General features: G+C 43.6%; 2 protein-coding genes across 3 annotated transcripts in view; one reads left to right on the top strand and one right to left on the bottom strand.

Moving 5' to 3' along the window:
* Positions 1-397: 397 nt before the first annotated feature.
* Positions 398-25,927, bottom strand: gabra5 (gamma-aminobutyric acid type A receptor subunit alpha5). The gene is made up of 10 exons (XM_030083054.1): positions 25,797-25,927; positions 24,006-24,090; positions 23,764-23,888; positions 22,276-22,343; positions 21,194-21,414; positions 16,769-16,851; positions 6,702-6,845; positions 2,356-2,508; positions 2,062-2,273; positions 398-904 (listed from the first exon to the last, which is right to left on the bottom strand). The coding sequence occupies exons 2-10, from the start codon at positions 24,086-24,088 to the stop codon at positions 614-616; spliced, it is 1,380 nt and encodes a 459-aa protein (XP_029938914.1). The 5' UTR covers positions 24,089-24,090; positions 25,797-25,927; the 3' UTR covers positions 398-613.
* The window catches only part of gabrb3 (gamma-aminobutyric acid type A receptor subunit beta3), a 52,767-nt gene continuing 29,707 nt past the window's right edge, over positions 3,979-27,038 (top strand). For both annotated transcript variants that reach the window (XM_030083052.1, XM_030083050.1), the window contains exon 1: positions 3,979-4,080. In XM_030083052.1, coding sequence (XP_029938912.1) covers positions 3,986-4,080 — 95 coding nt within the window. In that variant the 5' untranslated portion in view covers positions 3,979-3,985. The remainder of the gene's footprint in view (positions 4,081-27,038) is intronic.

Raw genomic sequence — 27,038 nt, 5'->3', positions numbered from 1 at the left:
TGGCCATTCAAAATCGAGAAAAGAAAGCAGTAAAGTAACTGCAGGAGATTTCAGTGCATTCATAATGAGTTATCACACTCTGAAGGCAACACATTTAGCATGGCTATTCAACTGCTTTTAACAAGGAAGCAAAGTTCCATGTGCCTGGGCCCAGCTTCACATTCCCGGACCACCAGCCCATTTGTACAAAGTAAGAGTTCCAAAGGTCTAAGCCAGAGTTGAGTAGTAACACAGTAAAAATGTAGTTTTGCATAGCATTTGGCCTCGCTGTACCATCACCGACTGTACACTCTTACAGAAAATATAAATGCCAAAATGCTAAAATATTTAAAGGATCAGGATTTGGTGAAAATATTCAGTAACAGGGTAAGAAAATCGGAGAAATTAAACTTTTTGGGTCATACATGTACAAACTGAAGGCAAACATGGCATTTTTTTTTTATCCTGAAGCAACGCACATGCAATGTTATCCAGTCAACTCATGAAAAACAAACAAATAAAAGAAAAAAAACACCATCTAGGACACAAGGACTAAGTGCTTGGCATTGTTTTTGATTGCGCTCCAGTTATGAAATCCCAAAAGTGACTTTCTTGCGGATGAACGCGGTGCGGCTCACACCGCCCCTTTGATCACCGGTTCCCTGTTGAGATACGTCGCCCAGTACACCAGGTTGAAGGTCCCAAACAGCACCGGGAACACTATCCTGGACATCTTGTCAATCTTGCTGACGCTGTTGTAAGTCTTTTTGGGGTCCGGCGCCTTGGTCTCCGACGGCTTGAGCTGGACGGCCGTGCTGTTCGAAATGGTGGAGATGGACGCGTCCTTGGTGAGGTTGGTGGTGTAGTTGACTCCAGTTGAGCAGGTGTTGTTTGGCTTCTTGGACAGAGCCAAAGGGTCTTTTTTCTGTTAGGAGGAGAGAGATAGAAAAAAAACATTCTTAATTCAATAATCAGAGAGAAATAGAGGGCTGCACACGGATCATTCAACATGATAAAAAGGGTAGTTAATAAAGAAAACAGAAACACAGGAACAGCGTTAAATGACTGATAGTGAAAACTGAAAGTAGGGATCAATGTGCTTGGCTGCTAATGAACTGGCACCGTGCCATAACACGGAGACTGAGCTGTAAGTTTATCGATCCATGATTTATCATCTCTACATATTACTGGATTTTTCTGGTACTTTATTATTATGTTTGACACTTTGCAGCGGCTTCCTAGAGCTTCCGACACACCAACTCAAGAGACAATCAGGAGAAACTGCTGGTTTCTGCAAAAGATCACACCGTTGTTTTTTAACATTAAATGTACAGTGATTGTCGTTTGAATGTGGATAACAAGGCACATGGCTGCATGTAATGCAACAGAAGAGACGCAATGAAATATGTTCACTTTGCCATGCATTCCTCCACAGATTGGAGGCCAAAAATATAAAGACGACTGATGCAGAGTTTTGGTGCTTCAGTGTTTTCATTTCTGAAACATCCCTTAGTTTCTTGTCAAAAAAAAACAAACAAACAAAAAAAAAAAACCATGGTGGCACAGTCTTGTTTTCCCACTAATGTCTGGCGCGTGCTTGAACGCATGCTTCACCTACAGCATCTGAACATACTGGGCTGCTTCCACTCGTCCTCTGACAAAGTCTCGCTGAGTCACGCTCTGACTTTTCAATCAAAAGAGGAGACATGGAATGGCACTGAGCATCATGGGAAACTCCACCAGTGGGGGCCGCCCACACTGGGAGAAGTCAAAGGTCATGACTGCCGGGGCTCCAGCGCCCAATCCCGAACCCCGCCAGATCAAGGAAACCCCCGCACCAAGGTGTGGAGCGCCCCAGGCCAGTCAGGAACCACTGGAGTTAAACAACTAAAAACTTAAAAGGATGTGGTCGTGGCCGTAGTGGCTAAAGGCCCCCCTCACCGTAGGTCTTGGGTCTAGTTTTTGGAACACACAATAGCCGCTGCCAGAGGACCTCAGGGCCCGCGAAGGTCGATACGGTAAAAACAGATCAGCTAAATAAGAAGGCGCAAGGCAACAATGAAACACAGACACCACATTTACCTTGGGCTGCTGTGCTTCCATTGCCTTCTTTCCATCCCAGGCCCAGCTCCTTTTGGTGAAATAATTAACGGTGGCAAATTCGATGAGGGCCGAGAAGACGAAGGCGTAGCACACGGCGATGAACCAGTCCATGGCGGTAGCGTAAGCCACTTTGGGCAGCGAGTTTCGAGCACTGATGCTGAGAGTGGTCATGGTGAGTACTGTTGTCACGCCTGGAGAAAAACACAAAACAAACACTCAGTTGTACTCATAAAAACATTTAATTTCATGATTTTCTCAGCTCTCAATGCTCACCAAAAACCGTCCGTGCTGGCACAGACTCGCGGTTGAGCCAAAAGGAAACCTGAGACAGGATCACGGTCATGAAGCAAGGCATGTAGGTCTGGATGACGAAGTAGCCGATCTTCCTCTTCAGGTAAAAGTGGGCCATCATCACCGTGTACTGCCCTGGAGAAAGCAACAGAGAAAAAAAAAAAGATGGCTGACATGGAAGGTGGTGACTCTGTAACTTTGTTTTTCTTTCTCCAGTCTCTCGCTTACCAAATGATTATAGTGAAGCCAAACAGTCGTGGACACAACCACTCTCTCAAAAACACCAAAGGGAGAGGCTTTCAAAGCAAAGCCAGCTGGATCAGTCTGGTCTACAGTCCAGAAAGCTTACAGGAACTGCCTCTGACCACACGGGGGCAGTGCACACTTCTCAGGTGTACGGTCTGATCACATTAAACACCAATAATTCAGAAAACACCCATACAACTAGATTAGCACATGCAAGCACAGTAAAACGATTTGTGGAACAGACCAGGAAACCTGCCCAATGCTTTTAATTTGAAGGTCTCTGCTGTCATATGTTGGTTGGAGGGGGTGTCTCCACCAATGTTTGGCTTCACTGCATCAAATCCGAATAAAAGATGGGAGAAGGCAAGTGCAGTCTCTTTCTGAGGCAATCTGAGGGGCTACAAGGGGGGAAAAGTTGGCAGTTATTTCAGATATTGTTTTTAGATGTAGTTTGACTGGAGCTCGCTGTCATTAATTAAACACATATTTTATATGATCCCTGTATATTTGAAAAAATAATTTGTGAATAAAATTCACTCTACCAAACTTGCTTTTTCCCTCCAAACTTGGGGAATTATTTAGAAACAAAAAACAAAATCAACAACAATAACAAAAAACAAAACACAAAAACAGGTCAGCAGCTAAAACACTGTTTCCTGTTAACCAAATAAAGACTGCCTTGCAAGGAATTTGGTCTAAAAAAAAAATCCCGTCGGGCCACCGAGTCTGATAAACTATAGGAAATCCACAGATGACTGCTGCTTTCTCCTGGCAAAATCGGATTTTTCTGTCTCACTAATCCCTTGTCACAATCTGCATCCTGTATCTCTCTCTTTCTCCCCCTCTCTCTCTGTCACTCTGCCTCTCCCACTATCTTTCTATGCACATCAGTCTGTGTGTGTGTGTGTGTGTGTGTGTGTGTGTGTGTGTGTGTGTGTGTGTGTGTGTGTGTGTAAGTGACAGTTCATCCCATCCTGTTAGGCCAGGCCACACTTGATTGGGGAGTGTACATCCTTGCGTTGCCTGAGCAGAGAGCACTAAAACAGACCTGGATCAGCAGCGATTAGAAGCAGGTGCGCAGCAGAGTGAGGAAGGAGGCGGGCGTTCACAAGAGGCACCCGGGAGGCTGAAAAGTTTGCATGGTGCAACGTGGCGGGACGGCGAGCCTCATCATGTCCTCGATGAAGAGGGCACCTGTGCAGCAGCAGCAGCAGCAGCAGCAGCAGCGTTTGCTCAGAGGGGCAGCAGCCAGCAGCCCTGCTCAGCGGCGGCACGGCGGGGCGAGCCGCCCCCTGATCTGACCGCCCTGTGGCGCCGGGGAGTGGATGGGACTCACTGAGGTGTGAAGCAATCAGAGCACAGCAAGATGCGGTGGTGGTGGATTTTATTGCTCGGCTTCTGGAGGGTGCACGGGGAGCTGCCGTTCATGGCCGAGAACAACGCGGCCATGCTGGTCAACTGGTGAGTGCCACACCGGGACCATCTGTTGAGCTTTCTGCCCCGATCCGGGCCACCCAGGGGGTGGAGGTGTAACGACAAGAAATGTCAGGGGTTTCCTTATTTCTATCTTTAAAGCAACCTGTCGGGTCACAGGCGAGGTTCATCCAGAGCGAGCACTTTGTGGAGCTATTTTTGGCTCCGTAAAGAAGGTTTGTACCTCAGATTAGCAATGCCAATTAAGGCCATGCCTCTTGCACTGGTTTAAGCAATGCAGGACTCCAGGACGTCAGACAAAATACTGAAGCCCGGGACCTGAAGGCTGGGTTTCCCCCCTGCTGTGGTGCACTATGACATTTAGCTCTCACACATCAGATGCAGGGCAAATCAAACTGTTCTTATCATACATTACGCTGCATGGAAGTCTGCTGTGAGACACACTGATAAGCAAGCAAGCAGCAGAAGTGTATTATTGTATTTTTTTTTTTTTTACATAAGAGAATTAAGCAGCTGCGGCTCGCCCACCTCTCTCCCCCACGTGTGCGCGCCGCCGCAGCCTATCGCAGGCTCGTGACGTCACTCGGTAAAAGCACAACTGATGGGCCTGCATGAGGATTAACCCTACAGACCCACTGGCTCAGACCGACGGATAAGTGATTTCTTTTTTTTTTTTTTTTTTTTTTAGCCCCCACCCTGTCTCCCCTCTCTGGACGGCCCCCAGAGACAGCTGGCCATGTGAGGGAGGGGTTCTCAAATCCTTCTGTTTCATTCATTGTCTCTATCCAGCATGATTTGAAAACATTTTCTTCTCACAACATCTTTGGATGGCACACACTTTAATAACAATGAGCTGAATAACAGGGTGGAGGCAGAGGAGGAGGGGCTTAACGGCAACGCTCCGGCCTGAAACGACAATCTGACTGCTGGTGCATGAGAGCAAAGAGCCGAGTGACGGAAGATTAGAAGACCCTGGATCGATCAGAATTTCAGTATAGGCTCGTTTTAAACTGTACGCCACCAAACTATTTCTAAACAATGGCACTGGTTGTGTCTCCACTTCAAACTGAGGTCTGAAAGTGGATAAAAAAAAAAACAATGAAAAAGTTAGCGACTTAAATCTTTTCCCATTTCCTTTCAATTTATATTTTGCCTCCTCTGTCGTGAGTTAGTTTTTTAAGGTGTTCAGTGTGTAAAATAGAGACCAGTTATGGTCAGCAGGCTGGTTCCGGACATCTTAATACACAGTAATGCTCTTTTCTTCTGCTGAAAATAGTTTTAACATTAAATCAATGCTGTTGAAACACACAGTCAGGCCAAAAAAAAACAAACATTTGTAGTCTTTTGTAGTTCCTGGAAGTGTAGTTCAATAAAAACGGATATTTGACAAAGTGCCAGGCTCTCATGTCAGGAACACACCATCATGTTATATGACTGCGGATTGTTGAGTTGCGGATACGGATAGCTTCCCTCAGCTCTGAGCTCTACTGCAGTGACAAAGACAGAGTTTTCTTCTTCTCCACCTTCATCCTTCATAAACAGGCTCAGGCTCAATGAATGAAGCATGCCGGCGCTCCCTTTTTACTCCCGTGCGAGTTTTATCTCAGATTAGTCGACGCAGTGATTAATTTTATCAGGCATTCCCGAGCTCATGTTGTGATTTCTAACCCAGAAATATTTTTTAAAGAAGAGCAGGATAAATTATTGTTAATCTGAACTTGTCCAGAAATGTCAAACCTTAATTGTAGAGGTGATCACCGACATCGGCATTGCTTGAATGAGGGACCCAGAAACAGGAGTGCTTACACAATGAAATTCTCAGTTATTCTCCAATCAAACTCCTCACCTGTGACTTTTCTTTCAATTTAAGCAAAGTGTTACTGTTATCAAATATAAGAAGTGTGTAAAATGATGAAAAAAAAAAAATCTTGAATATTTAACATTGTTGATAATCTCAACCGTGTGTGTGTGTGTGTGTGTGTGTGTGTGTGTGTGTGTGTGTGTGTGAAGCTGTGAGCCATGGCTGGTTGGTGCTGTGTGTGTGTGTGAAGCTGTGAGCCATGGCCGGTCGGTGCTGTGTGTGTGTGTGAAGCTGTGAGCCATGGCTGGTCGGTGCTGTGTGTGTGTGTGAAGCTGTGAGCCATGGCTGGTCGGTGCTGTGTGTGTGTGTGAAGCTGTGAGCCATGGCCGGTCGGTGCTGTGTGTGTGTGTGAAGCTGTGAGCCATGGCTGGTCGGTGCTGTGTGTGTGTGTGAAGCTGTGAGCCATGGCTGGTCGGTGCTGTGTGTGCGTTTGAAGCTGTGAGCCATGGCTGGTCGGTGCTGTGTGTGTGTGTGAAGCTGTGAGCCATGGCCGGTCGGTGCTGTGTGTGTGTGTGAAGCTGTGAGCCATGGCCGGTCGGTGCTGTGTGTGAAGCTGTGAGCCTTGGCTGGTCGGTGCTGTGTGTGTGTGTGGTGTGTGTGTGTGTGTGAAGCTGTGAGCCATGGCCGGTCAGTGCTGTGTGTGTGTGTGTGTGGTGTGTGTGTGTGTGTGTGTGTGTGAAGCTGTGAGCCTTGGCCGGTCGGTGGTGTGTGTGTGTGTTTGTGTGTGTGTGTGTGTGTGTGAAGCTGTGAGCCATGGCCGGTCGGTGCTGTGTGTGTCCTGCCGTACCTCGGCTGGTGTAGATGTCCTCCGTCCCGGCGGTCTGACCGATTAGGTGGTACTGGTTGAGCCGGGAGCCTTCCTCCGCCACCACCACTGATTTAGCTGCCCCTTGAGTCCAGGTGTAGACCACCTCCGAGACCGGATACGCATCTAAAGACGGATAAAACACACATATGCAGATATGTAGGTTTATTTTTAGAGGAACTCGAGCTTCAGTTCATTTTCTACCCGTGTCTCTAATCTGTGCAGACGAGCCAGATACAAAGAAGGCAAAATGAGAAGGAATAAGACACACTTAAATCTGCTTAGTTTAGCTGCGTGGTGCATTTAACAAAGAAAAACAAAATGCAGCTTTTACTTTGAAGGTCAGAATTCAGAATGTGTCTTATAGGAGTTGTGCATTTACATCCACTGGAAATTTGTTCTGCTACAGCAGTGATAAACAGACTATAAATACCGAGAAATGAAAGGACACGAGAGATCAAGAATTAAAAAAGGTATGGAAATGCAATTATCAAGAACTGTGTTTGGCTGGTGACAGAATGTGTAGGACATAAACAAGAAAATTAGACACATGTTTACTGTGTCTGTGCTGTAACGACGGAGACCTGGTCACATCTGGTATTACAGAATTCAAATATTCTGTGAACGGGACACTGCTGAGTGAAGTAGAGTCAGTTTCCTCTTTGAACTCTGTTATCATCTGGTTATATATTTAACTATCTTTTCTATAAATTCTGGCATTTTGACATTTCTTACAGTCTTTATGAGCTACATTCAGTTTTGGTTCAAGCTGTCTTTAATGAGATCGTTAAGAACAAAGTCGAATCATAATCTGCACCCTTTACATGTAAAACACGTTGCTCTTGGCACTGTGACTGTTTCCTCCGACTCTTTAAACCTGTTCAAGCCTGAGAAAACTAAAGTCAATGAAGGTCTACCTACACATCACAAATCCAGAGGAGATCACTCACTGTCTATGCAGATTAAGATTATTGGACTGCTGTATGCTTTGATGTGGCCGACAGCTGCAGCAGCTCTTTTAATATAAAAACCTGTGTGTGTCTGTGTGTGTGTTTGTATGTGTGTTTTTTTTAAATGTATTTATCCATAAAAGATCTTTAAAACTGAAACACTTCCATGTGGCATGTTTGGCTACTATTTTAATGTTCCCTCTGAGGTTTCGCTGTTCCTTCCTCTGGAGCGAGGATGAGTTTGATGAGTGCCGTGTTACATGAGGGCCATTTTGTAAAAGTTGGGTTTTCAGTCATGCTACTTTGCAGGTACAGGTGCTCTGGCATACTGGATGTTAGGAAAAGCCTCATTATTAGACGGATGAACTCACAAAGACCTCCAGTCTGCCAGTAAACACTGTTTGAAAGGTTGCGATCCAGCTTTTCTGCTCCTTTTGGCTTACTGAATTCACTTCCTGAGGATGAATGATGTTGATCACACTAAAGGCTCAAGTTGAAGAAATTGTGGAGAGGAGCTGAACAGAACTCACTGAACCACAGGATGGTGCAGAAAGTTCATTACAGGCGAAGTTAAGATGTTAAAAGGCATGAAGAGCTTGGAGAGCTCGTTCTGGAGATGAGATGGAGACATCAGTGTGGCAGAATTTGCCATCTGTCTTTTCGGTGGTGAACAGGCCGCCTCTGTGTCGAACGCCTGAACGTGCAGCATTTGGATGAAACAGGTGGGACGGGCGACGGCAGAGAGACGGTGGCCAATTCTTTCATTTTACTTCTGTCTCTTTCAGTCAAACTTCTGGAAAAGTACTTGGTGAGCAGTGGAGCTGCATGACAGAGCAGAGAGGGAGACACTTACCCTATCTCCTCTGTGATCATCAAACTACATGTGAAAAGCCACACGTGTTGTGAATCTGTATATATCAGCAACACCCCAAATTTATGAGCATTGCTTATTTTTCTGAGCCAGAAATTAAGCAAGTAGGAAATTACAAACAAGCAGAAGGTCTCTATTTAGGCTACATTCACCAAAACAACTTGGGAAAGCTTCAAGAAATGATAATTGTGTGAGTTAAAAGACAAGCTGCGATCTGTTCCGCCACTGCGGTATAATGAATTTGTCTTTTTTGTCAGGCATGCGTTAGTTAATGCATCAACATGCTTGGTACCGGTAGATTTAGAGAAACACATTTTTGGCTCTAAATTTTTTTCACTTAAGGAGGAATTCAACATGATATTTCTGACTGAGAAGGGAATTCATTTTCCAGCAGCGCTCGTTGCAGCGACAATTACGAACTCACCACAGTGCTTTTCTATGAAAATCTCACTGGAAAGGTCTGTTCTGAAGTTTCAGTGAAGGTGAACAAATTCTGCATTGAAATCTCGATCTGGATGAGCTCGTCAGCACTAGTTTAAGATAAACTGTAACTGTCCTCAAAAGAAGTGTAAACTTGATTTAGGCTTTACACAAAGTAAAAATTCTGCTTTAACTTTCCACCTCAACCCGTCCCGTGACACGGATTCCTTTATGTGTACTTTTACTGCTTCTTCCACCATAGACAGGTGAGCCACTCAGTTTCCCATGAGGCCAGAGCCTTTACACTCCATATGAGAAACATGTCGTGTTTACAGAGCAGCACTTTATCTTTCACCATTTCACTTCATTACACAGAGATTATCTTGGTGTCACTGTCGAGGGCTCATGTTTTATGTGATCAGCTGGAATGTCTCACAACACACAGATGTTCAACTCATAGCACGATATCACGACTGAATGTCTGCACTGCGTGGCAGGTTGTTTCAGTCAGAGTTCAGACGTTTGTTTTCTGAAACAAGCACAAATGCAAATGCATGCATGCTCACAGCGGAAAGACAAACTCACAGGTCTTTAATATGAAATGCACCAAATATCCCCGTGTGTGTGTGTGTGTGTGTGTGTGTGTGTGTGTGTGTGTGTGTGTGTGTGTGTATGTGTGTGTGTGTGTGTGTGTGTGTGTGTGTGTGTGTGTGTTTGTCTCTCAATCGTACCGCAGTGCAGGATCCAATCTAACAGTATTGCACTAATCCAGCAACTGTGGTGTTAGAAGACTCGACTGCAATTTCGATTGACCCCAGCCAGCCAGTCAGTGGATTATCCTCTCAAAGACACATTGTCTCATGCAAGTTTATGTGGAATTCAGCCTCCAGCACACCTTGCTACTGTCACCTTGTGTGAGTAACGAATGGAAAACTGATGCCTCCTTTGCTCATTTCCCGCTGCTTCCACACGAGAGTCAGTTTTTCTGGACTGTGGCAGCAAACCATAGAGGTCAAGTTAGACAATCAGTTGTTCATACACTTTGATCAGAAGGGCCACAACTATAACAAAAGCTAAAAGCTGTAAATCAAGTGCAGGAGCCTCTACGTGTGAGTAAAAGCCAAAAGACAATGACTACAAATTTGACAGGAGTGAATTTATCACGTGGTGATCTGCTTCTGTGTCAAACTTGACCAAAATATAATATCAGTTCATCTGCAAAAAGAATTTATCACCAACGGGATCTAGTTAAACATCTCACTCTTATATATGGTTTTGTCAAAGCATCTCTGGACATATTAACTTCAGGGGTAATATTCTCTACTGAATTATTTTTATATGAGGCACTAAAATCCTCCTCATAAAGATTAAAATTACTTCTCTAGCAGACCAGGCAAAAACATATCTTTCAGTCCAGGTGAAGAAGGGCTGCAGAGTCTCTCACTACCAGAATTAAAAACATTCTCTAAGCAATGCTAAATGGCTTTACTACCAACACTTTAAAAAGCAAAGGTAATTCCTGTTAAACCTGTTATTGTTCAGTATAGTTTATTTTTTCTTCAATTCGTTCTTATCATCAAGACGTCACCGGTGGCTAACGCCTCCACCATGAAGAAGAACCGGCAGGAACTGCAGGAGTCGGACATTTCTCCGGAGAGTTGGACTTGGATGGAGCTCTGGGGTAGAACGACGGGGCTGTAGTTGGGACCAGGTGCTTCCAGAGCATGCCCCACTCGGGTGTGCTCGTTCCGGTCCACAGGGTGACCCACATCGGTTTCCTCTGTGCCGCCCTGACCAAGACCAAGCGCTCCTGCTGGAGGTCCATGCTCATCAGGAGCCCTGGAGCTGACGGAGGGGACGGGCCAGACTGACAGGGCCTGCAGGCAGCGGCTAATGGCTAGCAAAGAGCGGCTGGACTCTTTCAGTTCTTTCAGTTACAAGTTTGGGTCGACTCTCCCCCCTCTCCGCATGTTGGAAGTGTCGTTGAGCAAGACTCTGAACCTCAAACTGCTCTCCTTGATTAGATAGTCCACCTCGCATGAGGAAGCCACATCCATCAGTTTTAGGTTTAAAGGCTCTCCCTCTGGCAGAAACAAAGTATTTCTATTCTACTCTCGAAAAACAGGAAATAACGTGAATTACTTGTATTTTAAATACCCCAAACTCCCTTGTAAGGTATCATGTTCACACACACACACACACACACACACACACACCTCAAAGCATTGAAGTAAAGTCCATCTGCTGCGGTATCACAAGACCCGGTGTGCTCTCACATGATGAGAGCTACACGCTACGCTGGAAGATAAAAGCATCATTAGGTAATGGCTTAGCTGGTCACTGCTTCAAAAGAAAGAGTAAAAAAGACTCTAAACGAGCATTTGTTAAAAACTGGAGGTCACATAACAGCCTGTCCACTGTTGTGCTGTTGACCACCCGGATAAAGCAGCGGATCTGGCAATCACACACATTAGGCCTCAAACCAGGAGCAGTGGAGCGGTTTCTGAGAATTTTAAAGGAGGCTAAAATAAATATTCTGTTTACAGTCAAACACAGCAGCTGAACTTCTGTCAGTTTGAAAGTTATCAAAACATACGCACTGCTGGTAGCACCGGTATAAATAATCACATTAGTAGATTTACGACATAAAACATGCGACTGTACATAAGTAGGAGCTGGTGGTCTGGAAGCCTCACAGAGGCATTTTCACCCCCGACCCAGCCAGCACTGTAATTACTGCACATTAGAGGTGCTAATTGTTGACTTTTGTTATCTTCAGGCAGAGACAGACCACACTTCCTGTGATCATGCTACGATAATTATGCCGCTGCTTCAAATTAGACGTGTGTGTAGTATAATGGTGGTAATTATTCACCGCTGCTCTGCATGTTGTCCATGTCTGGTCTCCAGCACATGTGGCTGCGGTGGAAGGGTCAGTTCACCGGCAGAGCTCCATGTGTTCGAGCAACCAGACGTTTGTCTGAAACACGGCCAAGGGCAAGATTCTGGTAAAAAACCTTTGTTTTAATAAGAATGTAGTACACTGAGGCTAGAAGCCAACACTTCTAACCATTTATTTCCTGCACTATCTTTGGAAGTGGTCATTTTTGGTCGTTATTTTCTCACTGCAGGTACCGTAACATCTAAGATGAGATGGTTTGAGTCTGTTTGTGTATTTGACATGAATTGATCACTTATGTCCATCTTTTAATTCTGGGTGAAACGACGTTTGTTTTGTTTTAAATGATCATTATAATAAAGTATTTCACAATAATTTTAACTTCAGCCTATTACTGAAGAATCTGTTCTGTATCATCAAAATTATATTTTACATTTGACGAATAAAATGTGTGAAAATGTCCATAATCACACAAAAGTATTTTTTTTTCCCCTAAATTATTTTATGGTCCTTTTGCACATTGTGGAAACAATTTAACTATCACTTGCACCACTTTCACATGTGTATATAATAAAATTAAAAACAGCGCTTTAGTTACATTTAATGTGATGCCTGACGGCCAGTGAACGGCGGGCTGCGGAGAACAAAGAGACGCAGAATCATTGCAGTGTTTAACTTCCACCCCTCATGGCATTAAGACTCCATTCTTATGATTATAAGTCTGTGCTGTTGGGCTCGACCTTGACGCTGGCTGCCTCCGTGGAATTCAGTTTTTTTCTGCTCTGTTAAGATTACAGACAGTCAAACAAACCAATATTCATTCTAGTTATCTGTATTATTTACTAGCATTAAGACAATATGACAAAAAATGAAGCATGCGCCCATCCATGCTAATAACATGATCATATGTGGCTGAAAGAGCACAAGTCTCTGCAGATATGAGCTATTTGGCTAAGATGTCAAATACTGATCATTTGTTCATCTATAAACTATATCTACATTAAAAAAAAAATCATAACTGATGCATTTCCTGTTGTGCCTTTTAGTATTTCTTATTGCAATAATTTGCGGTGTTAGAATCATCATGTGGTACCTGGTAGAGACCATTCAGACTCAAATCAACTCTAATAAAACTGACTAAAACTGACTAACGCATGAATGCATCATGAAGGAAAACCACCAAACTAGACCAAAAGCAGAATATCACAGGCCTCAAGAAATCTATCCAGTCGCCACAAATGACACGTGGGGTGTGCAGCGCTAGAAAACGCAAAGCAAAGCAGTCGCTGTCTGGCTTTTTCCGGCTCGTTAACGATCCATCAGTCATTGCGCTGTAAGACCTTTGCTTGATTTGAAGACCTGCAGTCTAGTTATGGTAGATTCAATCAATACAGACACATTGAATTTTGAGGTACAGATGTAACAGAGTGGGACCAAAAGCAGAGATGTCTGCTTTAGTCTCAGTGACCAAACGTATCATTCGATCCTCCCGTTCCTTGAGCTTTTTTGGGGAGGCTTTATATTGGGTATGCTCCCCTTCCTCCTTTTCCCCTCAGGCCCGCGCTGTCCGCCCGCCATCGAGAGCGAAACGAGACAGTTGAGTTGCTGCTAAAGTTAGAACACAGCTGAATAAACAGTGGATAATCTACATAATTTTAAACTTGGGACACGCTTTCATTTGCATCACGGTGTGATGTAAAAACAAAGAAACGAGCGGAATGAGTCACCAGACTGTCTGGAAACGAGACAATGCTGTCTCGCTCTGCTTTCTATTTGCATTTCGGGTCAATTACAGGTGCGTGATGCCGCCTTTCTCTATTCATTTGTGAGACGCACAGACCTGCCAAAACAAAGAGTTAGATTAGCATGATAGCATCCAAACACGTCATGGGCCGAACGGCCAGGAAACGCCTGTGTTAACCTTGTCTGATGACTTCTGCATATCCCAATAATCGATTTTCATGTTTTTCCCTTTAACTTCTCGAGAGTCAGAAAAAGAAAAAGAAACGTCTCTTCATGCTAAATATGGAGCAATGGCAGGAAACCGTTCAGTTCATTACAACGTGTCACTTTTGTCATCACACGTCCACGATGCAAACACCCACTGTCCACATCCATCACATCCTAAATGTGCTCGGACAGACTGAGACCGGCTGACTGTGGAGGACCCTGAAGTTATGGTTATTTGAGTTACTGTTGTTTTCCTGCCATCTCCAAACAGTCTGTCCCTTCGACTGTGACCTCTGGCATCAACAAGGCACGTTCTCCCAGAGAACTGCCGCTCACTGGATCCTCTCGCTTTCCCTGACATCCTGCTGCATCCTGTGCAGGGTCCCTGCAGCCGGTGCCAAATATCAGGCACGCCGTCAACAACCACGAGACCTTTCTTTTCCATTCTTTAAGCTCAGTTGTCAGCAAGTCATCTTCATCATTTTCCATCATCATTTTCAGGAGTAAATACACCGAGTTCCTGTCATGTGACGTCTTGATTAGCTATTTGTGTCCGCCAGCATGAACCGAATCAAAAAGAATTTATTACCAACATTGCCACGGACTTACAGCTGCTGCGCACTGTAGGATATATGAACGACAGCGGGTGGAGGAGGAGGAGAAGCACAGTTTAGTGTATGAGAGGTGATTAACACAACGGGGGGCAGGTCGACCATCGCTCTGAAAGCCTTGAGCTGGTGGGTGAGTGCTGTCCATCAGGTCAGAGGATTAGCTGGGGTTAATGGAGTTGGAGAAAACAGGATAGTAACTGCACAGTAACTTTAACAGCTTAGACCCTCACATGGACCAGATTTTCCACAGTCACATTATGCTTTAGAGGTCATCAGCAGAGTGCTTCTTGTTTTTAATTTACAAATCTATGTGACATTTACACTTTCGCTGTTATTGGCCGCAACTTTCAAACAACTACAACAGCACAACACAGTGCTTATGTATGATACAAATACAAATAAAGTAAATTGACAGAGAAGCAGTTAGTGTGTGTTCCTTTCCTCGACTGACTACATGCATATTGACTGAGCCGTTGCGGAGAAGACGCGGAGCTCACGTAAACCAAACCGGGCTGAGGCAATTTGTGATTTTAGTTACACTGAATTAGCGGGATACCAGACAGCAACCTCTTTATTCAAACCTAATATCATTAAATCAAGGAGGTTTTGACTCTCTGGCCTCTTTAATGGCTTAACAGACATCTGACAGCTCGGTCCCTCTCCTCGGCGCCCTGATTATCCCTGTCCCGGGACTCGGCTGGGGGTTGAGGTGGCCAAAGTAAGCGTGGGAGCGGCTAAGCGTCCGCCGGCATGCCCTCGAGCGCGGCTCTGCCTTTTGAGTCCCGAGAGCGCTGAGCCTGAGATATTCCTCCATACGTCAGTGGCAGGGAAGACCTGAAACGCTAATCTTAAGCTTACGCGACAGGAGCTCCCCAGATATTTTTGAACTGCCGGAGCTCAGTGAGTCAGATTGACTAGCTTAGCGGGCCTGAGGAACCCGGAACAGCAGCCGTGGTTTAGCTGCTCACAGGTGTCAGAGGTCAGATGTTTGAAAAGATTACCTCCGTTTGGACGGGCTGTTTTACAATTCCAGTGTTTTCCATTACATACGGCTACTAAAGGATGCAGGAGAGCACCACTGCTGATTAGTGCCTACATGAGAGAAGTGTGTGTCTCCGTCTCACACACACACACACACACACACCATTTGCAGTATGACTATTTCTCTTTTATTTTCAATGTTGGTGGCAGGACTTGTTAAGGAAAGGCTGAAAACGGTATGACATTCTTCAGCCTCTGTCCTGAAGGACCCACATTTTACGTCTGTAAACACTGGCGACCCCACCCCGCCACGTCCTGTATTAATCACACCGCAGAGCTGAAGGAGCCTCATAATAACTCTACATGTGAAATACAGTTGTAGTTATTTTCTGTAATTATAAGTTCCTTTTCTCTAAAGAAACTTCTCTTTGGAACAATTGGAACACCATTTACATTGTACATTACAATTAAAATTCCAACTGTTTTGCTGCTTTTGCCGGATAATTGATTGTAGTATAAGACCAAGTTTCATACAGTCTCTTGACCAGTGTAACTTTGACAGATATACTGGGTTCCTTTTTTCTCAATTGTAACTGGCCATCCTACATTGGCATCATGTATGTATGGAAATATTATCATTGTATCAAATAACCAATATATGTGAATTGCAACCTTAAATTTGCATTTTTTATATTTGAACTGCTCTCTTGAGGTGTCTGAGGTTTTCCAAATCCTGTGGTAGCCTCAGTTTCAACAGAGCCACAACTGAAGTGCAGCACAAAACTTAGATAAGCTTTTTAACCAGACTCTGAGGTGATCTCTGGTTGATTCCATTCATGAATCTTACACCTGCTGTGTACATAACCATTTATGTGATTCACTTAGATGTTAGTGATTTTTACAGATATTGCTATAGTCCATCTTGTTTTCCTGCTCTCATATTTTATTACTGGTATTTAGATTTTTATTGAAGCATCTACTTGTTTTACCTTTTAACTCAATCTTGATTTCAACTTTGTTGTCAATCTATATATTAGCCTTTTAATGCCTCTTTCTGGCTCTACTCCTTCCTCATTACAGAAGTGAGATGGGAACTGTTTTCTACTGTGCATTTTATTATTTACATGAAAAGTGCAACATGAATTAAACAGGACCTAGAAGATGAATAGACCAAACAAATCATAAAAAAGGAAGTTGGGCATTTGCTTTCTAAGCTGCAGATTTTGCCTGTAATGGTTCATCATCGTGATACAAATGGCTTCCAAATATGCAGGCAAGGAAAGCAGCTTGTTCCCAGACTTCGTCTGAAGACTTAAAGTGTGAAAACTTGTGAATCAGGATACTTTCTTTAAGACTTGTTTACTCACAGCTTCCAAATTTCAGAGGGCAGGCGTGGGCGTCCATTGGGAAATCCTCCAGCTGCATGGGACATTCTGCTGAAATAGTGAGCCTGGAAGAAGAGTGTCTGAAGTTAGATGGTGAACTGTGCAAAATGTGGCATGATTTTTTTTATTCTTTAAAAAAAGGATTATGGTCGTCGCCCTAAAAGCAAACATAACACACTTTCTGCATCAGTGTGTCTCAGGTAATACAACAAAAGGAAAAAAGCACAGAGCTTGCAACGACCTTCAATGGGAACTCCCGTCTAGAAAGATAAATTTAATTGTGTGCAAATGTCATTTTTAATGGGTGATTTTATGCACAAATTGTGTCAACTCAGCAATGCAGAACCAGAAGAGAAGCGACGGAAATCAAACTGAAAACTGAAAAGCTCCCTGGGAGAAGCTCAGGCTTGCAGCCAAAAAGTAGCAGAGTCTGATGCAATGCCTCCCTCTGCTGGCCAGACTGAGAAATAACAAATCCATTCAAATCCAAGCTGAACCAAACATGCCTTCACTTCAGAAATATTCTCTGAAAAAACATTGTAAATTTCTGTACCTTTTTTTAAGTTAAAGAATATTCGAAGTCACACTCACTGGAGTTATAGATCAATTTTGAAGGAATTTATGGCTGACGTGCATGATTTGTTAAACGATAGCTGTGACATGCCTGTAGGGATCTCTCTATTTTAACAAAATAATAATATACTCGTATGATATTATGATAATTTCAAGTAATGGTATAGGATATTGCCAGCAACACTGAAGTCACGGAGAAAAGGTTCAACCTTCTGGGGATAAAAATACACAAAGAGGAGATGTCTGTTTTTTGTTACAAGTGCAACTGTGGCTGTTTCTGGTTTATGATTCAGATTCCATATTTAATTTGACCATGAAATCTTTGAAAGTCATATCTAGCTTGAGTTAATGCCACATAATGCTTCCCACTTCTGTGACTGCATGGCACCTTTTGTTGTGAATAAAAACCTTCTGAAATGACCAAAAATCAAAACTAAATCATGCAGCCAGACTCATATTGTCCAGTAACAGTCAGGATCCTAAAGTGGCTAAATATGAAAAACAGAATCATGTGAAAACTGGACTGAATGAGGCTCAGCACGCCACTTTTTAATGGTGCCAGCATTCAAGCAAGGAATAATCAAATTTTATACCACTGCCATTGTGAGTCTCGTATAGCCTCTATAAAAGCATGTCTGCTTGCAATAAGAGACTCAAGTCCTGCTGCTATTTAACAGCAATCTTTGCACGTCAGATTCTTACACAGGAATACACCACTGAATGAGGAGTGTTTTCTTTGACTGCAGTTATTTATGTGCTTTCCTTCCTTCCTCCTGTTTCTTAAGCATATAATAATATCTTCCACCATAAATACTTAATTCTATGACTGCAATAAAAATAGTTACACTCATCAAAATAAAGATTTACAATATTAAAGTCACACAACTAAAAAAAAAAAAAAAAAAAAAAAAACCTGTGGCATCAACTTTCATTGTCTTTAAAATCTGAGGCCATTAAAATATGAGCTCTGAGTTCGTTGTATTATACTGGAGGTTTAGCAACATTAAAAAACATAAAATTTAACTGCATAAAACACGACTGGCCAGTTTTTCTTCAACCTGATCCTGCAGATGATCAACAAAACCTTCTTGACCACAGTCTGGGAGTCTCATCTCTGGCTCTACATCTCCCCCTAGTGGAGAATCATGCTCGGTCCCGCTGAGGACTTAACAAAGACTGTGGGAAAATAAATGTTTTCATGAAACAAATACATATTTTTTTATTTGCTGTAAGTGTGAATTAAATGTATGAGAGCATTTTTCTGACTAATCAGATAATTTTTATGTGATACTTTGAGCTGTGGTGGATTTGAGCAGCCATGTTCACTGCTCTGTCGGCTTTATTTAAAAGATACAGCATGCAAAATGTAATCAAACTACTTTTGTCTGTCACTTCACTGCAGTGAGTCATCACAGTGTCCAAGCGTTCCTCAGTGCAGCTCAAAGTGCTTCAGTCAATTACCGTTTATCTTTCTGCACAGGAGATTCAACATGCGATGCTTCTCCCTCCCTTGTTAGAACGAAGACAAGCTGCACACTAGAGTGACTACACTGCAGACAGAGCAGGGTTTAGAGACCAGAAAACTGGACTAATTGACACACTGTTTTTCAACTTTGTTTTTGAACATTTAAGAAAAAGTAAGTGCTTTTTCTCCTTCTCCTACTGAACTGAGGACAGACCAGACAACAGAATGGCTGCTTGAATGCTTTCAACAAAAACAACAACAAAAACGTTACATGGTGCTTCTTTATATGCACAAACGATTTAAATAAAGTTTTAGCACATTGTTACTTTATGAAATACCACTCTTCTTTGCTGGGTAGTTTCTCAAATGTTTAATCTGTTTTTAATTTGGCTCTTAAATATTTACTCTTTACTGTTATTGGTTGTTTTAAACCTTCAGCACAATGAAGTGACTCATTTCATCCCTGTGTGTGGCAAAGTGGTATCAACACTGAAGAGCAGTGCTAGGCTGTTAATATGATGATTATTTGGCGCACCTTTACCTATATTCTCTACCTGTTTTTTGCCGTTAATGGAGTTTAGTGTCACTGAACTAGCTGTTTGATCTCGTCTTGTTCCAGCCTGGTTCTTGATACGGCTTGGGTTTAACTAACACTATTGACTGTTGTTTCTCCTTATTTATTGACTATTTTGCAAAGCTTCTGTTTTTAATTATTTATTCAGTATTATACAAAGACATAGTCATGTTTTTTTCCCTCTCATGAATGTTTTGAACCCAAAATAGCAGATATTTTACCTTTAAAAGGAAGTAGACAGATTAATTATTAAAACAATGGGTAATAAATGGTAGCTGCAGCGGTGTACAGTATCTTAAATTCAAGTGAAATACTGCGGAAATTACTCTGTCATCATTACTGCTGATAGCAGCATCATTACTGGCAAAGAAGCCGAATTCTGGGCTGAATTAGTCACCAAAGGTGCGTTATTAAAAAAGTGCACAGCTACAACATGATAGCGAGGCCATCAGGGTGTTAGTCCTTCTCTGCATAGCTCTGACATTTTTCTGAGCATGACTAATATCCACAGCGGGACTTCAGAGCAAACGGGCAGGCCTTACTGCCTTTAATTAGTCCGATACATACAAGAGTGGCTCCTTAATAAATCATCAGGACCACTAAGGACAGAACAGATTTGCAGCGACAATAGGAGCCGCCACAGAATTAGGAGTGTTGCTGGATGTATTTAAACACAGGTGCACAGTTCGGTCCAGACCGACAGGGCATCGTGGTGACGGACTATGGAGCTCACGGTCTGTGATTCCTTCAGATTGCAGCTGCCTGTTTGCTGTGAGGGAGGTTTTCACGGTATCGCGGCCGAGGCTCTGCGAACGCTACTGCATTTGTTCTCTGCAAAACCAATGAAGGAAAGAAGAATAATGCATGCATAAAATGTTTCTCTAATAACCTCGTTACCAGAACACAAACGCATTAATGGCTCATTGCAGGCCCGTTTCTAATGGCGTGCAGAGTTGGCAAATGTGCTGTAGATTTGCAGCAATTCCAAAGTGGACGGATCAATAATGATTTTTGACGTTCAGCCGTGTCCATTTTCCCTCAGCTTCCCTTCGTTAGTATTTGATTTTTTGGATTTATTGTCCTGATGAGATGATGACACAGCACTGAAATGAAAGCGGATGTAAATGAGATGGTTCTATCAAGAGGATGTATCTCTTTTGGCAGAGCGGAGCCTAATGTACTTTGCACCCAGAAGGCATTCTGGCTGCTGGTAATGAGAGTAATGAGAAGATAAGGGTGCTTTTACCTCAGGAAGAAAAAAAAAGAGTACTTTTCAACTATGAAGGCAAGAGACTGCAAACAAGGTGTACTTCACGCATGTCCATTTAGACACCCTTTAAAGAGGCTGCGAGGTGTGAAATATCAGCTGTGACTGCGCGCCGCGAGCGCTAATAGGCCGAATGGGTTGTGCTGTCTCTCCTGTCAAAGTGAGGGTTTCTATAATGTGTCAGCAGAGTTAACAGCAGGTGATCACAGTGTGGGAAGGACACGCAGTGCTGGGTCAAAGCAAACATTTGGAGTCCTCCTGACCTCCTGTGTGCTGCGTGAGGACAACAGGATGATGCATCGATGCACCACTTAGACATGTAGTACGAGTGTGTGGGCTGTTTTCGTGCAGCGGGGGTCTTAAAAACCATTAGCGAAGAAGTACTACGGGCTGATGGAGGGTTTTAGTCATCGCACCAGTTTTAATTGGATTACACAATGAGTCAAAGGAGCACTAGGCAGCTCTTATGAATCAATTTTTAGTATGACTGATTTAGGAAAAAAAAAAAAGAAAAAAGGGAAAGTGTACCTCATTGTGTAGAGAAGGGTACCGTCATCTTTCAGCCGCAGCAGCTTGTTTGGCGTGGTCATGTTGTGCGCTATTGACTTTTTCCCGTTCAGGAAGAATGTGTCGGGGGTCCAGATGTTGCTGGCCAGCAGGTTGTTCAGAGGAAGCATTTCCATCGGACCTTTGAAGCAGAGCCGCTCATCTTTCCAGCTTTGACGGAAAAACACATCTATAGTGTATTCCTGTGGAGAGACAGTGTACGGCTGTGAACACTTGGCCTATAAAATACCTCTGCATGTCCTCATTCGTCCAGGGAAGAGGCATCTCAACGACACCAGGCTGTTTCACCCCTCATCCAAGTCACTTCATCAGCTCATGCTGGATGAAGTCCGGCTGAGTTGATTCAGTTTGCACTGAGTCGTCCAGTAATGTGACATTTTTCATCTCTTCTGTAAAAACTAGGTTCATGTAACATGATCATTTTCAGAAAACACAGTGTTGCAGTAGTTCACGCTCTGAGTTCACACTCGAGGCGTGGTGGCCTTATTGTGTGGAGTTCTTTTGCTCTGTGTGTCTGTTTTTTTTTTTTTCTTGGAAACTCCAGTTTCCTCCTGAAGTGTGAACTTGATGGACGTCCAGGGCGCGCTTTGCTTTTGCCCATTGTTAGCAGGGATCAGTCAACGCACAAACTTGCTGTAAACCGTCACTACGAGACAAGAAGATGGGCATTTAAATGAAAGAAATTTCAGATCATCTAAACCTTTAAGAAAAAAGCCATCATCCATAATTGATACACTTTGAGCAAAAGTTTCCAAACTCTTGGTTCTTAGACCCGTAGGAGATATTCCATTTTAAATCCACCTGCTTATGCATTTTTATAAGAATGGGCATGTCCACCTGCATTTGTCTTCACTGTTTTGGCTCAGGAGTAACCTCAGAGGAGGGTATTTTAGGATACAGATTTTCAGATTTTTCACTCTTAAAGATAAAAAAACAACAAGAAAATTGAATGTATTTATTTGGTGGAGTGAAAATAAATGTTATGGATATTTAGAGTACTTGAGAAATATGGTTGAGTTATGGATAAAAAATGCAGTACTTACCATTTCGGTGTCAGAGACTGGACCAAAACTTGTGACGAAGATGTTGGTTTTGATCTCCGTCACCTTCTCTGTAACAACACAATGAACACTCCGTTGGTGATCAGAGCGCCAGCTTCAAACATGAAATAAATGTTAATTAATCCAATTCCGTGACCTGAGAAAAATACTAATCCAGAACGCCAAAGTCGGATACAGAGTTGACTTGCTGTAGTAATCAGTGTGTCGCTAGTGTTTCCTTCACCGTCGGGACAGTTTGTTTGTGGTTAGTAGAGAAGAAGTAGCTTCAGTAGTTGTGCTCTACTTTTTAGCGTGTGGACCCTGCTGGTTCTCATTGGAAGAAGAGTAAACTAAACGATAAAGAGACTGATAACACCACCAGCTGGTGAAAAAAGGTGTTCCAAGTTCTCACAGACCAACTGCAGCAAACACGACATCACTCAGCTGTTAACACTGTCTCCTCACAGTCTTTCTGGTATATTTACATCTGTAAGATATATAAAAAAAAAAGTTGGAACATAATGTATCTTCAAGCTGTTTCAATAAAGGAAAAACATTTGGTCATTTGGTGCAGTAGCAAGAGTCCACAAGTGATTTTAAAAGTAGATAAGCTGAAGATATAAAACTGCATTCCTGCTCAGATCGGAGTGCTTTAATAATCAGGAACACTTGCATGACTTAAACAAACTGTGGATGATAGCCAGCATTCACGTCTGCTGCTTTAAGGACGCAGCTGAAACATCTGTATCTGGATGGGAAGTACACAAACGCAAAGCTCTCCATAGTGCCAGTCCTGTCCGACCCTGATCACTGAGGTCGGACGGCATCAATCCTCGCCACATGCCGCAGAATGAGGCCGGTTAGAGTAGAGTGAGGCGACAGTTCGAACGATGTGGGAATTATTGAAGGATCAGGAATTATTTTTTTCAACAAAAAAGAAAAGGTCTGATCCTGATGACATCTAGTGGGCACATCAACAAACACAGGAAGGAGCGCATAGTAAAGAAAACTTAAAAAAAAAGATGAAATGGGAGGGGATGGGGTGGGGTCCTTGTTTTAAAAGAGATTCCCTTACACAGTGAAACACTGACATTTTGTTTCACATTAATTAACACATGAATTTTATTAAAGTTAATGACATACACTTATTTAAACGTTATATCAGACAGGATCTTTCATCATGGACTAAATCTCTGCTAGCCAGACTGAGACTTGGCTGATAAAATCCCGGTCTTGTGTCCTTCAGCAGTGGTGCCAATATATCAAACTCAGATCACGTGTCTCATGAAAACCGACACATTTCCTCATCTGGCACAAGCATCGAGCACTTTTTTCTCCATGTGGACTTCAAGCACCTTTCGTGCATTACACAGAAACTGTCCAGATATATACACCATACCAGCTTCATCGATCCTCATCTGAGTCTGCATTTCACTGGAATAATTATGACAATGACAGAGGCGTGAGCCTTTATGAATTAAATGGGCAGACCTCCAAGTCCAGGGCGGAGTCTGTTGTCATATCCATCTAGCAGCCCATCCAGGATGCGCGTGAAGATTGTGATGTTGTTGTTTATTTCTGCCTCTTTAGGAGTTCCAGTTACTTCCTGAGAGAGGCTGAAAAACATCAATAATTCAAGAAAATATTACAAAGTGAATGTGTGTTTATAAAGCTGTAAATTATGCAGACTACACCTTTGCAGTGTCCTCACACCACAGGAGCCAGTTCCTTACCTCAGACGGCAGGTGATGCTCACAAGCAAGACACAGAACCACAGACGTCTCATTGCAAAGCTGTGGCACATTCCATCTCCCATTCCTAGAGAGAGAGGGAGAGAGGGAGAGAGAGAGAGAGAGAGGGCGAGAGAGAGAGAGAGAGCGAGAGTGAGAGAGCAAGAGAGAGAGAGGGTTTCTGATATTTCTTTTCTTCTTAAATTTGTTCAACATTGCATAAGGTCATTTACAATTTACCACAACACCAACAGCACCTTGGTTAGCAGGACTTCATGGGAAGTAAAGGGGATTATTAACAACTGGTTGGAGATAAAGGGAGATGAATAGACAGAGAGGGAGTCAGACACAAAAGAAAGAAACTGACTGACTGACCAACAGACAGACAAACAGAAAGAGAAAGACTGAAATAGATCATTTTTTTTATTCTTTTAAACAAACTTTATTTACATCATGAACAGATATTTATTAGGTGGGGGAAGAAAACACCTTCTACACTGCTCTGTGCAGTTTGGGATGTTGAAGTTAATCCCAGCTAACTATGTACCCTGGACAGGTCTCCAAGTCCATCACACGACAAACAAAAAGACAGACAACCACATGCATTCACATTCTCACCAGTGAACGATACAGGATCATCAAGTAACCTTAAACGCTCTGGAAGTAAAAACCAAAGCATCAAGAGGAAATAAAAACACATTTGCACAGGAAGAACGTGCAAACTGCACGGAAATGCCCTGCATGCATTCAGAATATTTTGCTTTGTGAATGAGTTTCAGTGCTAACCACAATACCGCCCTGCAACAAACAGCTACAACTACAATTTAATGATGATTAAAGGCACCCATTAGAAGCAATTCTTTAGAACTAGCATGACAGAGAGAGAGACTGCAGATTTCTAATCACCTTTCCATGAATTTGAGTTGACTAATTAGTTAAAAATAGAACTTAATATGGAACTTAAATGCTGAACCTTACAACAGTATCTGGTTCTGCTAGGGTTTATAGCAATGTGGGCTGGCATGCAGGAACTGACTGCATGTGGGTGTGTGTTCAATAAAAGGAGTGTGCAAAAAGCCAGAATCAATTTATAGCACACACACACACACACACACACACACACACACACACACACAGTTTCCATCTGTGTTGTCATGCCTTGCAAGACAACATCTGGGAGATGCCAGCCAGTGGGTGACCTTTAAATAAACTAAAATGCTGATCATGCAAAGCCTCAAGTTTTCCCTTTATGTCTGATGGAACTCTCCTCCTCCTCCTCCTCCTCCTCCTCCTCCTCCACTCCACTGCCTCCCCTCACCTCACACTAATTAAGTTGAATTGAGTGCAGGAGACAAGCTCGGGTTGACACACACACACACACACACACACACACACACACACACACACACACACACACACACACACACACACACACCTTTGCTTGCACCTCATATGGTTAAAATCCACAGCCAAACATTTCCCGCAAGACGCATAGATGGCTGTCTGCAGCGCAGCTGGAGTCTGCTCGCCGCCTCCTGTGTGCGCACCTTGCGCCGCATCCCGCGCAACCTCCAGCCCACATCACGGAGGAGGAGAGACAGGAGCAGAGGGGGTCTTTCTCCCGGCTCACCCTCCAGGCTGGGCCCGGTGCAGGTCCCCCCGAGCAGGAGACCCCCCCGACAAGGGAACCAGAGCCCACACATCCCCGCCAGCGGCTCCGTGCGCCGGCCTCCGCTGCACCGGCGCCCCGGAATTTAAATGAAAAAAAAAAAAAAAAAAAAAAACGCTGCTTACCACACAAGACGATGCGCAGTCAAACTTCTCCGCCTGATGTCTCACACGCAGATTGCCAGGCTCGGTATTCGGGCATCAATTCCCGGGAACGCCGCCTCCATCCGCCGATCGGAAAGAGAGAAAAAAAAGGAGGAGGACGAAGAAAAGCGCGGAGATGTGGTGTAATTTCACTATCTGGAGGGGCTCAGTTCTCCCCGGGAGCGAATAAAAGGAAAGAAAAGGCTTCCCAACACTTCTGCTGCCTGACCATCCTTCAGCAACACGACGATATCATCCAGCTCTGTATCCGAAGGCGAAGGCGAGGCAGGACCCAAAAATGAAGGAAAAAAAAAAGCCAAGAAAAGAGAGAAAACATGTACCGGAGTTTGGGTGAGAATTGAGCAGGCGAGCGAGCAGGAGGAGAAAGAAGCAGGAGGATGCGTGGCCGGAGAGTAGAGGAGGGATGCTGTGGTGAGGGATGGAGAGACAGAGAGGGGAGGGCAGAGAGAGCAAGAAGAGGAGAGAACAAACTATCAGTAGTAACAATGACTGCCATGAGAACAGGGATCGATTCAACACTACCTCTATTCTTTAACAGCCAAACACTGCTTCCAGGAATAAATCAGATTGATATCGTCCTTGTCAAACAAAGCGCACATGATCCCGTAATACACGATTTGGAAAGATTTGACTGCATTATATCATATCTACAAAATCCCTCAAACCCCTGTTTCCTGCAGGCTTCAGCGGGATTTGTGTCTGTTCTGTGATCAAGCCATCCAAAATCTGCGCATCAATGAAAAGTTCAGGAGCAATATTCACTCAGCGGGGCTGAAAGTCAGGGTCTCTGCTTTTTGCAGATGATCTTGTCCTTTTGGCAGCATCACACGAGGCCTTAAGTGTGCCCTGAAACAGTTGGCCATCTGCAAGTATGAGTCCGTGGCCCACATCAGGAGGGGGGACCTCGTCCAGGTGGAGGTCTTATATGGTCGGAGGGGGGTTACTGAGATCAGTTCGAAGCTCCCCGCTGACCAGTCGGTCTACATCTCCACCCTCATCGATGGCCATCAACCTTTGGTTATGACCGACACTTTCAGTGACACTGTGAGGGACGCAACAAAAGCTTCTACTCCGCCACATTGAGAGGAGCCAGTCAATGTCGTTCGAACATGGATTACTTCTGGTGGCACTGGGGTCTGAGTTCAGTCCAGGATCTTTATATTCAACGTGTCACCCAATGGATTACGGTGAAAAGAAGATGGA

The sequence above is a fragment of the Salarias fasciatus genome, chromosome 23, assembly GCF_902148845.1.
Source record: "Salarias fasciatus chromosome 23, fSalaFa1.1, whole genome shotgun sequence".
Classification (NCBI taxonomy): Eukaryota; Metazoa; Chordata; class Actinopteri; order Blenniiformes; family Blenniidae; genus Salarias; species Salarias fasciatus.
This window is presented reverse-complemented; position numbering and strand designations above follow the sequence as displayed.